The 14,741-nt window shown below is 37.6% G+C and overlaps 1 protein-coding gene across 1 annotated transcript in view; it reads left to right on the top strand.

Moving 5' to 3' along the window:
- Positions 1 to 14,741, top strand: part of LARS2 (leucyl-tRNA synthetase 2, mitochondrial) — an 85,219-nt gene that overhangs the window by 40,919 nt on the left and 29,559 nt on the right. The window contains exons 9-13 of the mRNA XM_009894979.1: positions 1,690 to 1,794; positions 4,748 to 4,863; positions 5,843 to 6,126; positions 9,330 to 9,428; positions 12,047 to 12,184. Of these exons, the coding sequence (XP_009893281.1) occupies positions 1,690 to 1,794; positions 4,748 to 4,863; positions 5,843 to 6,126; positions 9,330 to 9,428; positions 12,047 to 12,184 (742 nt within the window). The remainder of the gene's footprint in view (positions 1 to 1,689; positions 1,795 to 4,747; positions 4,864 to 5,842; positions 6,127 to 9,329; positions 9,429 to 12,046; positions 12,185 to 14,741) is intronic.

Below are 14,741 nucleotides of genomic sequence, written 5' to 3'. Positions count from 1 at the left end.
CTAATGGCGTAAATTCAGAGTAGCGCTGTGGCAGGTCCTGACTTGTACACAGGATACAAATAAGAGGTAATTCTTTAATTGGCGTTGATTGGTTTCCTGAAAGCTCCTACCACCAATTCTGCCTTTATTTAACAACCCTGGGCAACTATTTTTTTGTTGTTTGGAAAACCTGAAAATTATAAGAGTAAATACAGAGTATACTGAATATTTTTTGTTTCCACTTCAGGCTGGTGTTCAGTATTTACTTTTTCCTCACTGGTAAACATGTGGCTTCATTGTGTATATAACACCCGATGTCAACAGCAGTGAAGCAGGAATCTTGTGGGAAATCGTGATGGTTCAACAGAACCTGCTTTATTTTTGAGTGCTTCATTTCTATAGCCTTAATGAAGTTCATTTGCTGGCAGAAAAAAATGGAGCCTGAATATGTTGAGTATGTAGAGCCCTTGTCTTAGAGCTGAGCAAATCTTGGAGAATTTTTATTAAGAAACAAAGGAAGAAATTTGCAGTTCTTACAGTTCAGCCAAACCAAAGCACTAACCTCAGAAATGCACATCCATGTATGTGCCTGTATCTTTGTTGGATCTTGTGCTTTAAGACAAACCACACAGGTACGAAACTTGTTTTTAATAAGGACTACAGTATTTTATTTTATTTTATTTTATTTTATTTTATTTTTTACGTGAAAATACTTGAGAGGCTTTTTCTGTGTCTGTTAACAATAAACTTCACCTTTGGGTTGAGCTAAATTAAGAAACTCTCATCTGGAATAATGACAACCATAAGACCTAGAAAAAGAGGCTTCCAGAATTGTAACTCTGCTATTGTTGTGTACTGCTGCTTCTTGTAAATGATTATATCATTTGATTGAAATCAATGATTATATCCATTCTTCAGTTGAAAATGGCTGATAATTCTTACTATTTCTTGAGTATTTCAAAGGCACAGACTGGTATTTTCTGAAGAAGAGAACATAAAGGAGAGAATTTCTACATGGACTTTCAGATTTCCATTTCAGCCATGGTACATAAGAAGAGCCAACAATGGCATTTAAGTAAAAAGAAATTTTTTATGGCCTTGGATAGACCATATTTTCACATAAAGCAAGACTTTTTAAAAATATTCACCAGTGACTTTGAAATTTTAATTGTTTTCTGTCCAGCGGAGATAGTCTTGTAACTGGCTTTCTTCACTGTGTTCTCATTTAAAGAACTGCTTTGTAGTTCTTCCTTAGGAACGCAAATCATAGATGTAGAATATATGCTCCCTTTCATACTCATCTGAATAACTGGATTTTTTTATTTTTTTTTTTTTTTGCTTAATTTTGTAATGTCTGCTAATATATAATTCAGGGCTTACTAGAGCCAACTCATACAACTCTGCAGCACACAAATAGGGGTCAAAGACTCACTATTATTTTTATTATAGTCCAAATCTTACTCTGTTTTTATTCAGGTGTTTGTTGTACTTATGTTTTCTCATCAGGAAAATTTATCAGTCAGACTGAAGATTTTAATGTCTGAACTTTTTAGAAATGTGATTAGGCTTTTTGTTTTCTTTCTTACTTAAACAAAACTTTAATTCAAATTTCATGCATGTTTAAGACAAACTGAGTTTTAATAGTAAGTGATGTTCTTAGCACATTTTCAGTCATATTTTATTTACTGTGATCATTACATTTGTTTTCAGACTCGCTTACTTCAGTGACAGCTGTGAATTTGCTTACCAATCAGGAGATTCCTGTAGTCATCTCAGCAAAAAACAATTTTGAGAATTTTCTTGATACTAAAATAGGTAGGTGACATTTAACGTGTAAGTGAAATAGTATAGTTTTCAATTGCTGTGTTGGAGCACCAGATGCTGTTACGGCAAATATTTGAACACGGTGGCTCTCTTCTGGATTTTGGAATCCTGTTCTTCATTACTGTTCTTCGTTAGTGAAGAAGGAAGGGAAAAGTAGCTACGTGGAATCTGTCTGGGGAAGAGATTTACAGGATGATAAATTTTAATGGAAATATTATAAAATTAGTACGTTTAATGAGCTAAATTTGAGGATCTGCATATCTTAAGAGGATTGATTACCTAGAGTACATGTGTATTTGGCTGTTTCTCATCATCCTTAATCAAAACAGAACTGTACTATTGTTTGACATAAACATTTTGCAAACAACTCAAACTTTTAGCTTGTTTTATGTCTTATGTTTAGATAAATTATGTACTTCCTTATTGATAAATGTTTCAGACAGTAAATGTACAAAACTTCCAAGTTTGACTTTTATCTAATAATATGTGTCTCGAGGTCAGTAAATAAGAATAGGTAATAATTCTGTTCAGGTAGTCTTGGGCAGTTATCTTGGACCCTTTATCTCTAAAGGAAGCGTTCATATAATTTTGGCACCTAACTTAGGATTGAGCATCCATAAACGGAGGGGGAAGGGCATTGCTAGAAGATACTCTGACTTGCCTGGAGCGGGCTTCTCTTCTCAAAGTCATCTTACAAAGCAGCTTGTCTTACTTCTTTCCTGCACAGGGACCCTAGCCCCCAACTTAGGCAGTTAAGTACACATGGTTAGATGATGTGACTGACATTCTAAGTGAAATTAGAAATTGTACTAACTTTTAAAGATTGTGTCCATTTTAATCTGTGAAGTGTATCTTCATCTGTAGCACCCACCAAGCTTTTTGGTTTTCTGTTGTGTTTTGCTGTGATCTCATCTCAGCTGCAATGAGTAGGCAATGTTCTGTGCCAGTCCTAATAGGAAATATTTATTTCTCTCTTCTTCCCCCTTTCCACTACATCCTTATCCCTTAAGTTCCTTTCGTTCCCTCCCTGTTTTGATACTTCTTCCCTGCCTTGGAGCTACTCCTTTCTTCTCTGCACCACTGCCAGTGTTGGCTGTTCCTGCACAACAACTGGACTGAATAAAACCAGCTGACACTGCAAAAATGTCTTGGATAACCCTCACAAGGCTGGTAGAAATTATTCGCTTGGGTTCTATACCTCACCCTCACCTCAACATGCCCGCATCTTACACTTGAGGAATTAATCTGTTTTTGAGAACCAGAACCTCTGCTTATGTAAGAGAAGCCAAATAATTGAGATACCTAATCATATTTTTCATTAAAAGCTTCCAGCTTGCTCACTGGCACGTACCTTGGCCTTACGTCTGTTGGAAACAGCCCAGCTCTTCCCAGGAAGTTCTGGATGCCAGCTGTTGAGCTTTGCAAATGTACATTAATAGTATCATCTTTTCAAAAGAAGGAAGACCAAAAAGTGGGGCTCGCTTTTTTTTTTCCATTTGTAGAGCATATTGTGAAGCCACCTGTTGCAGGCTGCAGGGCTCTCTGACAAATTAAGATACGTACATTATTCTATAATAGGGCCTTGAAATGGCAAAGGCGTACATCTGCTGGAAAGATAAAATAGTGATTCCGTATTTTGTTAGTGAAGGAGTTACTTGTCACAGGGCAGTTTTGCTTGGCTTTCTTTAGTTATCTGCTTCCAAACTTTCATATATTTACAGAGTTAATGTAAAGCAGGCATTTTGTTACCTGAACAAAGACGACTGTTAAACTGTTTTTGAATGAAGTAGTTTGTATGTTAATATTTCTAATGTGCTCAGCAATATTTTGAGAGTTTTTGCCTGTAGTTTTCACCAATCTAATTTTAGTGACTGCAATTGTGCAAGATTGTTCAAAATATTAAATAAATTATCACTGACAGGAAAAAGTATGCAGAAATATATATCTCTCTGTGGAAATAATGAATCTGTTAGTATCTCAATGTTATTTCAGAATCCATGTGATAATAAAGTTAATAAATTTCTTAACTTGCCCTGAAAGGTAGTCCTCCAAAGTAGAACAAATTGTCTTTCAAAATACATATAGCAAAGTTAGAGGGAAGATGTCATCATCTATCAATGTAAGCAAGAAATATTTAAAGATAATGTGTCATTTTATGGTGCTGGTAAATTGCTATAATAAAAAGAAGTCTATACAGCTTAGAAGAGGAACTTGGGTCAGTCATACTTCTTGAATACAAATAGTAACATGCAAAAGGAGAGACAGCATCAGGGGCCTTAAATACTGTGACTTCTATAACTGACTTGAACAGCGGTAGGAAGTGCTCTCAGTAGTTGTATTCCAAATAGAAAACAGATGTTATTTGAATTGTTTTCACGAGATTATAAACAAATCGTGTCTTTCATAAGTTGAAGGGATAGTAATATTAGAGACTGTTGTGGTACATTTTGGTAAACTACAAAATTAGAAAGAGATTAAATTTACTAGTGAAACAACAGGACTATTTAGGCTGTAAGTTTAGTATTTGTTTCTGCTATTAGCAAATATAATTTACATTTGTATTATTTAAATATATTATATTATATGTAGATAATATAATTGTATTTAAAATTTTATTATTTATCCAGATTTTGTCGCTTTACTTTTAGGCTTTTTCTGAACCATCTAATTTTCATCCTTTTCTGTAGTGGGACATTGATTAATACTTGGATTACAGCGGAAGTGAGAAAATGTGTTTGTAATTATTGCTGCTTGAAATTCACTGCTTAAAGGACATAAAAACATATTTCTTGTTCTTAGATTTTTAAACTCCTTTGGGCAAACATAAGTCATTATAAAGAGAGTGTCACAGAAATAAAATGTTTTATTCTCAAATTGGTGATTGATATCCATGTTAGTCAATCCCAGAACCAATTTTTTATTTCCACTTTTCCCTCCCCCCTAGGAATACCTAGTACAAGTGCAGAAGATGCTGCAGTAGCTAAGAATCTGGGCATTCCTTTCACTGAAGTCACTGAAACATTGCCAAATGGTTTGGAGAAAGTAATTAATTCTGGGGAGGTGGGTATACAACTATGGAGTTCTTTCCAACTTCAATACCAATGCAAACTAAATCTGTTTTCTCAAGAGTGCCAAATAATTTGTATATTTAAAGGCTTTTTTTTTTTTTTAAGAATTAAGCCAAGCTTATGCTACCAAATTTCTAGGAATAATTTAATGATGAAATATGCTGGCTCTTCTGTAGCAATAAAATGAGGATCTTTTCCTTTTGTGCAGGAGAAGAAGCTACAGTATTGGTCTGAGTTTTATAGCAGAAACTGAATAATTGATCCTATGTTAGAAGTTGATTCTTATTTCATCATCTCAATACATTTTTAAGATAAATATTAATATATTAGTCCTTTTCCCCGTATTCACTGAAATGTGGCATAAGCCTTTCTGGTAACATATCTGCCTGGAGTGACATAGAAATCTTATATTTAAATATAAAATATGTATCATGTTATAGGTCTTGAAAAAATGCATTTGATAGCAGGCACAAAGCTCATATTCTGTTACGTGACAGGTAGGTTCTAAGTGGTTAAGATGTATCTGAAAGCAAGAATAAAAAAAAAACCTCAAATGAACGTAGGAGAAAGCAAGCTGTTTCACCATCCATGCTTCCTCAGTCTCTACTTTGTGTTGGTGATATTCTGGAAGTTTCAGCATACAGCAGTTGATTAAAATATCGGCTGTAAATGCAAACAGCTGCCAATAAAGGCTGAAGGGGTCTACAGGGCTCTTTCTCCACCTTGTTCTATTCAGGCTGTCAAGAACATCACCCTTTGATTAAGAGGGTTTAAATGAATCAAGTAACTGGTATGTGCATAGCCTCTTGGATAGAAGGATGCTAAGCAGTGGGAAGGGGAAAATAAATACCAGGGTCATAAACGTTGACTCTCTGAAATTGCATTTGTGACTTTTTTGTCTGTTCTTGCATTTTGACTGACAGCAAATAGACATTTTTCTTTCTTCTTCTGCTTCTCTTGTTGGAAATCAGATCACAGGCATGACTCGGCAGGAGGCTTTAAAAGCTATTACCCAGCAGGCCAAAAATAAAGGAATAGGTGGACACCTAACGAGTGATAAATTAAGAGACTGGTTAATATCTCGACAGCGGTACTGGGGAACACCTATTCCTATCATTCACTGCCAGACATGTGGCACTGTCCCCGTACCTTTTGAAGACTTACCTGTGGTGTTGCCCAACGTCACCACCTTCACAGGAAAGGGAGCCTCACCTTTAGAAACCGCTTCAGAATGGGTGAACTGCTCCTGCCCGAGGTAAGCCAATGCTGCATTTACTGCAGAGTGGGACAGAGCGCTTTGTACCTGCCTGTTTCTTGTGCTCTTTCTGTAAATGTTGACAACTGACTGCTCTGAGCCAGGATACTACTCCAGAATGATGTTTGGTCTGACCCAGCATAGGGTGTTTTTTTTTTCTTATATACTCTGTAAAACTCCTTTTTTGCAACACATCCACTGCTATTTCTTCATAAACAAGCTGAAGCAAAGATCACTGTTTTTAAGTTGGAGGGGAAAAAAAAAAAGGAAGAGAGAATGATATTCTCCCTGCCCTACATTTCTTAACGGTATTTCTCACTTCATTTACTACAAGAATTTTCATTATCTTTTGCCAGCAGAGTTCATATAAAGCTTATAATGATGTTTGAATTATTTCCTTTTGCTAAGGGAACTAACATTGTGTTCATTTTCTTAGCAATAGTCCAACAATAAAGTGTTTCCTCAGCTATGTAATTCTTTATCATGAAGAATCACATTCACTGTATATTAGAGATGACTGCATGTAATTCAGATTGAAGGAGATAGTAAGTATATGCATCTTGTCAGTGTTGTAATCTTTATTGTTTGTAGTCCAGCTCTTTAAGAAAGTAAACGGCCTAAATTAAAAAGTGAGAGATATGTCATGAAAATCAGTTGTCTGATCTTGAGGGCTACTTAGATACTCTGTACGCTGGAGCTTGCATACAGGTCCTGCAGAAGAACTGGTAGAACATGATTTATCCCAGGGAAGTTTTTCATCAGCAGTGTAATGCAATGCTGCTGCTAACAGACTAACCAAATGAGAAATATGTTATATGCCTGCCAGGCAGGGAAATCAGACATATAAATAGCATTAGGGCTCTCCTTGATAATGCAGCAGTTTCGTTACATCTCACTGTATTTTGACATTTGCAGGGTAGAATATCAGTGTGGTCTTCGTTTCTAATTAGGTAGTTTACGCACAGCAGTTCTGTGGTTCTCTGGGAACATGTATATTGACCTTTGTTGATAATATGTATTTTATGTAAAACACACGTTTACTTCCATGTTTCTGCATAGAAAATTACTTCTCAGATATGCCTATTTAAATTACATATAGTTAGTGTATTTTACAGTGTGACTCTTGCAGGGAAGCCTTACTAAACAGCATCCACAGGTTTAGTAAAATCCCTAGAAATGCCTTGGTCTACAATTCTTCATTTCAACTGAAAAATTTTCCTGATGTTACTAAAAGTCACTGTCTGCACTCCTGGCTTCCTCCTGAGCTTAATTCAAAAATGATTTGTTTACTGGGCAACAAGGTACTTTTGATGTATAGCAAATCCTTACGGTTTCTGGGCAGTTATTGTGGCTGCCCTACTTAGAAGTGAATCAAGGCACGCAGGATTAGTTTCTCAGCATAAAATATGGTAGTTTGCTGAAATTAACTTTTTTTTAATTCTCACCTTTATTTGGCTTCTTAATTCTCACCTATTTGACAGCTACCTTCAGTATTGCTCATCCATACGTCTGCTACAGTTTCAAATCCTTTCAGCTATTGCCTTTGTGTGTGCTGTCTTTCCCTGGTTTTCTTTGCTCTGAGAAATTACGTCATCCCTTATTTCAGTCCTTCTCTCCAGTAATAGGGGTTTTTTTCATTAGTTGCATTTAAAATCTAGAATTAATAAGGAAAGCAAGATGGAAAGATACAAAAGTCCATGAGTATTTGAGTGACAATAATGTAAGCAGTCATAAATGGGAGGAGATGCTCAAGTTATTCATTGTTATACAAATCCAGGTAATTGTGTTAGCTGTCTGAAGATCATCTAATGAGATTACAGTATTGTGCCTGATTTATAAATTTTGAAAGATGCCGATGCTGTCTGTGTTTTAGTGAGCCATGTCCATTTAGAGTACAGGCAACGTCAGAGGCCTGAAGCAGGTATAATTATGGTTCAATGCCTGTAACGTATTCTTGCTTTTGACTGAAAAGCCATTCTGTTTCAATATAATACAGTATTATTTTACATTGGCCAAGTCTCTGCTTATACGTACAATTTAATACAATGGTTATTCTATATTAAAAAGTAGTCAGAAGTAAAATTTCTTTACTACATTAGTCCCATTGAAAGAAAAACTTGCTGGTAGAGAAGGACCTGGGGCAGAGACAGAAGAAAAATGTTAATTGGTGATACTCTTCTAAACGTGCCTTGGCAAGCCAAGCTGAAGTATCAGGCAGACAGGCAGATACATGTTGCAGCTCAGTTATCAAGCCTGATCACAGACTAAATATGCAGTTAGAAAATGTTAAATAGCCCGTACCCATCTGTTACGTATATTTATTACACATATACATTCATTTAAATGTACATACATTTATAAATTGCATACATTTGTTACGTAGAGCCAGTGGTATTTACGTGCAAGTCTATCACAGGTTGCAAAGTTTTATTTATATTGCAATAATCTGATTGTTTTTTAAACAGGAAGAGCTTTAAAGAGGGATCATTTACAACAAGTGAAAATTTATTAAATGTGATTATTGGCTCCTACAAACAAATAATTTATATTCAGAAACTAGCAGAGAGTAACCTGAGCTTCTAAAATTTATTTTAAAACTGTTTCTCAGGGCTGCCAATATAAGCAAAAATTGATTTGCAGTAATCACAAATTAAAATTGTGCTACAAGGTCTAGAAGAGATTTGCTACATCTCAGTGAAAGCTGAAATTAAGTTCATTTTTTCTAGAGGTGATAAATGGATTCCGCAAAGTCCTTTTTGTACAGACAGAGAAGCAACCACCTGCTCTCTCTGCTGACTGTTTATAAAATGATTTGTCTGCTGGTACCTAATGAGTGTGATATATATTGAGTTCCCATTAACTTTATGGCAAAGTATACTTATCTGTGCTTTAAGACTTGCTTCATTTCTTTTAAAATGGCGATTCTAAAAAATTCTGGTGCAGTGTCGTCTTCTGCTATTGCCAGATGTTATAGCTGTTCAGGCTTCTTTTTTGGTTTGGGTTTGGTTTGGTTTGGGAAGGAGAGGGAAGGAGAGTGGGACCTGTTACTTGTGTTGGCCTTCTTCTGAACGTATCACTCTGCAGACTGTTCAGACCTGTTCAGTTTTTGATCTAAATGTCTGAATGTGGCCACTCTGTACACAGTTGTTTTTTTCCCAAGCTTGTCACTTATCTAAAAATAGCTTTTCTCCTCTCTTGCTCAGGTGCAAGGCAGCAGCACGGCGGGAAATTGATACCATGGATACATTTGTTGATTCTGCTTGGTACTACCTGAGGTACACTGACCCTCACAACAGGGACAGGTGAGGGCTGCAGGCGCAGGGCTGCGGGTGGGCCAGCCCGCTTCACAGGGTAGAATCATGGAATCATCTAGGTTGGAAGGGACCTTTAAGATTATCAAGTCCAACCATCAACCTACAACTGCCAAAACCACCACTAAACCATGTCCCTAAGCACCACGTCTACCCGTCTTTGAAATACCTCCAGGGATGGTGACTCCACAACTTCCCTGGGCAGCCTGGTCCAATGCTTGACAACCCTTTCGATCAAAAAATCTTTCCTTAAATAGCCAATCTAAACCTCCTCTGGTGCAACTTGAGGCCATTTCCTCTTGTCCTATCGCTTGCTACTTGGGAGAAGACACTGACTTCCACCTTGCTGCAACCTCCTTTCAGGTAGTTGTAGAGAGGGGAAGAAGGGAAGGAAGAAAGAAGCCAGACACTCTGTTGCTTCTAGCTTCTAACTGCCTTTGCAGAAAGCAGCATAAACCCCTGGGCTGCCCTAATTGTGTGTCCATGCACTGGCCCGAGCGCAGCACAGACTAGGAATTGCTCTAAAAATGTGGCGTTTGGCTGCTCCCATGCCAGGAGATCTACAAGAGCAGGATGTGTAGACACAACTGTGTAAGCACAGGAGCTACAAGGCAAGGGGCAAATGTTTGCATGAAAGTGGATTATGGGGCAGGGCACAGAGGAAATATTCAGCTGAGGAGCTGAAGATAGTCCTTAGTGGAGGATGCCATCAAGAATGACAGCCTACCGTGACTCCCTCTAAGACTGTGGTGAGTTGCATGGAGTGTACCCTCCCTGGCAATACACTGCGTATTTCATTTTGTGGACAGACAGTGCTTTTCTGCCAGTAAGAAGAGGAATAGTCCAGTGCAACATCCAGCCGCGAAGAATGGCACCATCATTATTCTTGGTTTGAGTTCTGGTAACTCTTGCTACCTCCTCATGCGCAGACCTCAAGTCAAGTGGCATCGCAGCGAGCTCCTGCTGTGTCGGCACTTCGACTATATGCAAAATTAATGAAAGGAGATTTTTCATGTGCTGTGTATTAGTGGCTGCAGCATGGAGAGCGTGGGAAGATAGATGTAGTTTTTTAGCTGTTTTTCTGCTTCACAGTCCACCTGCAGTAGCACTGCTGATAACACTCTTTTTTCCAAAGTGTGATTAGTGGAACAGCTCTACTGTGTAGTCTGAGGAAGACAGAAAGAGTTGCATTTTTTAGGTAGTCACATGACATGCAGGGCTGTTTGCAGATGTATTTATTTGTTGTCCAGAGCAGTGTCTGGGTGCATACTACATACCAAGTGATTTAGTATAGCTGGGTCAGTTATTTGTTCTTATATTGGCAGCACCAGTTTAGTTAAACTAAAGAATTCTCTTCTGTGAACGCTTTTATTTCACATTAATTTTAATTATTTCCTAATGACACTGTGAATTTATTATTAATATTATTAAGTTATGCAGACTGCTTCCTTTCCAGTGACAGTTTAAAATATTTTTTGCGCATGGACAAGAGGGACTTTTCTGGAAGTTGAAGATGGAATAGTCAGATGTAACATCCAGCTGTTGAAGTAGCAGCTTAGCGTAGCTAAGTCTGTTTTACATTGAAATAACATTTTTATGGACTTATGCACTAGATCACTACCTCCTTTTGATTAATTTATTTGTTTTTTTAAGCTAAGCTGGGTATTCGTAAACCCTTTATTTCCCTAAGTCATATTTCACAGGTCTAGAATTTGGGAGAATTACTCTGTTGATTTTTGGAACCCTGTGAACAAGTTAAGTTTTGATTTGTTCCACTAAAGACATGAATCCCAGAGCCACTATTTGCTTCTGGCCTCATCTGTGAGGAGAGCGTTGCTATTACGAAAATTACAGATTGAATAATCAAACAAGCTGATAAAACAAGTAAATTTGTTAGAACGGGGCCATAAAGCATACATTAAAGAAGAACATACATACAAATGGTATTTTGAAGGCAGGACCCCATTACAGGAGAAATAACAATATTTAATGAAGCAATGCGAGGAAACCACACAGGTGACCTCCAACAACATAGTAAATATGCCCTAAATGACAAATTTACTGTAAATTCATAGACCATCCTTCAGTTGGAGTACAATGACCCATCTGACTCTTCAAAATGTTGCAGCCTTATAGTAAATTGCTTCATTGCCCCCTAATGGCAACATTGCAAACCTCCAGTTAAAAAAAAAAACAACTCTTTTTGAGTGGGCATGTCTTTTGTCTTTCACTGTAATATATTTGTATGTAAAACTTGATAAATACTAAAAAAATTAAAGGCTAGCCATAGGGTATTTATGAAAAAGTAATTTAAAGAGCAAGCAGATATTTTCATGGCTTTCTGAGGTAATGTATGTGAAATCTTAGTTGCTTCCCTTAAAATACATGAAAATAATATTTTTGTGGATCTGCTTTTCAGAGGCAATTAAAATTTTGTCTTTAATTTAGTAAACATATCACTTCTTAAAAATTAAAGAGGTCTGATAGCAAAATAAAAGTTTTATTACGCATGTATAGGTCTCAGTAAATAGTCAAGTATGATGAGCTACTTTAGTAGAGCTGAGCTTTCTTTTCCATATTGTATTTTTTCTATATTTGTGTTTTTTCAGGCCCTTTAATAATGACTTAGCAGACTACTGGATGCCTGTGGATTTGTACATCGGAGGGAAGGAACATGCAGTTATGCACTTATTCTTTGCGAGGTTTTTCAGCCATTTTTGCCATGACCTAAAGATGACAAAACACAAGTAAGCTTTAGATATTTCTATAAAAATCTTTCATATTTCCTTTGACTAGCAAGAGTATTAGTGGACATTGTTATGATGATAGAACAGTGCATTATTCTAAATAAGCCTGAATTTTCCTGCTTGTCAGTCTTGGCTAGCAACTTGGTTTCTCACAGTCAGTTGCATTTTCTGTATGCATACATACATAGCATTTTTATTACATGAGTATTAACTGGCTCAGAGCAAGTGATAAAATGTTGCTGTAGATTTTCAGCCTGCAAAAGCTTGCATAAACTAGTAACTTCAGGCATTCTGAGTAGTGCTATTATTTCAAATTAGGTAACCTCATGCACAGTACTACCATTAATTTCAGTGGAACCATGCATACGTAGAAAAATAAGCACTCCTATAAATCTCTGCATTATGGGAGCTTGAACAGTGCAAAACAGTTCTTGATAAGCAAAAGCAGTATATGTATCTGCTGTCAGTTTATTTTTTATTTAATGACTTTTATATAATTACTCTTAACTACTCTTGTTGCTGAGGCTGCTACAGCCTAATTCATTATCCTCTTGTTTTGGTTAGAGGTAAAGGAAGGTACATCATCTGATGTTCTGTTCTTTGTCCTCTCAGCTTCCCAGCTTGACATCCCCATTTTTGATGAAATTCAGCCCTTTTTTACCCTAAAATGCTATCACAGGAATTTTTTTGAATGCCTCAACAGTGGGATCCTAGTGTCAGAACAGTGAAATACTGCCCTGTGCTCTGTCCAGTTCTCCCATCAACAGAGATATTTGAATAGATCGAGTTAAAATGAGTAGTCCCACGAGAGCAACTGCTCAGTAATTTCTCAGCTGGCAACTCATATGCGTTCATTCTTTAGTAGTATCCACTCTAAAAACTTCATGTAAAAGAGGAACCTACATATACATGGCACTGACCTCTCTTTAATGCAGCAGTTTTGCTGCAAAACTAGAACTTAAGTAGCTGTGTGCCAGAAAAAGATGGACTGGTTAGCGGAGCCAGCAGAATATTTCCCTGGGTTATTTCATAATGATTTGGTGAAAACAGGTGATGCATTTTCATCACTCATTCTTGCCTGCAAAATAGTTTGCAGTGAAAGCTGTATTTGAAATTTTAGACGTGAATGTGTACCTATGTTTCACCCTGTCGTCTCCATCTTGCACAGCTGCAGTAGGAAGGCTGTTCCTTCTCTGAGGGAGTGAGCATCTTGAAGCAGACCCTTTCTGTTATAGGCACTATTCCTTTAAACAGAGAATTTCAGAGCTTTTCCTTGCAAGCAATATCAGGCTTATCGGTTCTACAGAAGACTTTACAATCCTAATCTATCAGCCATCTAGTGCAGCTGTAATGCACAGCAGCAAAATGTTCTTTTGTTAGTCAAATTCTTCCACCTCCCAGAACAACATCAACTGTGGTGGCTGAAGTATTGTCACTGTAAACTGAGACCACAAGGAGAAGGGGAGGTTTGCTTGCAAAGTAAGGGGTCCTCTCTGGTGTGCAAGAAAATGAGGGACCTCCTGAGTGTGCTCAAGCACTAAAAGACGTGCATGGAAAGGGGAAGTGAGGATGGGCTACCCCTGGAAGAATGTGGAAGCATTAACTGGGTGGGCAGCTTAGAATTAGAAAAGGCCATAGTTCATCTAGAACTGAAACCAGTGAAGAATGTGAAGGCAGTAAGAAGGGCTTCTGCAGATACATTGACAGGAACATCAAGGAAAGTGTTGGCCTGATACAAAATCAGATGAAGAACCTAGTAGCAACGGGCAATCTTTGCCTTGGCCTTTGCTGTCAAGGTTTATGCTTAGTAGGAGAGTTTGAGGGAGAGAGGTACTACCCACTGTAGTGTAGGATTGAGTTAGGGATCACTTAAGTAAACCAAACATGTACAAGTCCATGGGACCAAATGACTGTGTATCCAAGGGTGCTGAAGGAGCTGGCCTTTACCATTGTGAGGCTGCTGTCAACTGTTTTTGAAAGGTCATGGTTATCAGGGAATGTCCCTGTTGACTGGAGAAAAGCAGATGCAAAACTCATCTTCAAGAAAAGGCAGGAAGGATGATCCAAGGTACTTATAGGCCAGTCAGCCTCACATTGGTCCCCTATAATATTTTAAAGCAAATCATCCTGGTAGTCATTTTCAGGCACGTGAAAGACAAGGTTGCTGGGAGTAGCCACTATGGATTTACCGAGAGAAATTATGCCCAACTTAATCTGCCTTTTTTCTGTGGTGAGTTGATTCCCTCTGTGTGTAAGGAGAGAGTGGTGCGTATCTTTTACCATGACTTTAGCAAGGGTCTTAACAAGTTGTATACTTGTAGTCTGAATAGGGAGATGCGGACTGAATGGGTGGACTGCAGCATGGATGGAAAAACTGTCTGGACCATCAGGCTCAAAGAGTCAATGGTCAAAGTTTGTTTGGCAGCTGTTTGTAAATGGTATTCCTCAGGAGTCACTGCTGAGGCTGCTTGTATTTAACATCATCTACAACCTGGGCAGTGCAACAAACTGCACCCTCAGCAAGTTCATTGCACACTGGGAGAATCCGTTGATATTC

The sequence above is a fragment of the Charadrius vociferus genome, unplaced genomic scaffold, assembly GCF_000708025.1.
Source record: "Charadrius vociferus isolate BGI_N301 unplaced genomic scaffold, ASM70802v2 scaffold51, whole genome shotgun sequence".
In the NCBI taxonomy this organism is placed as follows: Eukaryota; Metazoa; Chordata; class Aves; order Charadriiformes; family Charadriidae; genus Charadrius; species Charadrius vociferus.
The sequence above is the reverse complement of the archived record's forward strand: the minus strand, read 5'-3'. Positions and strand labels throughout refer to the sequence as shown.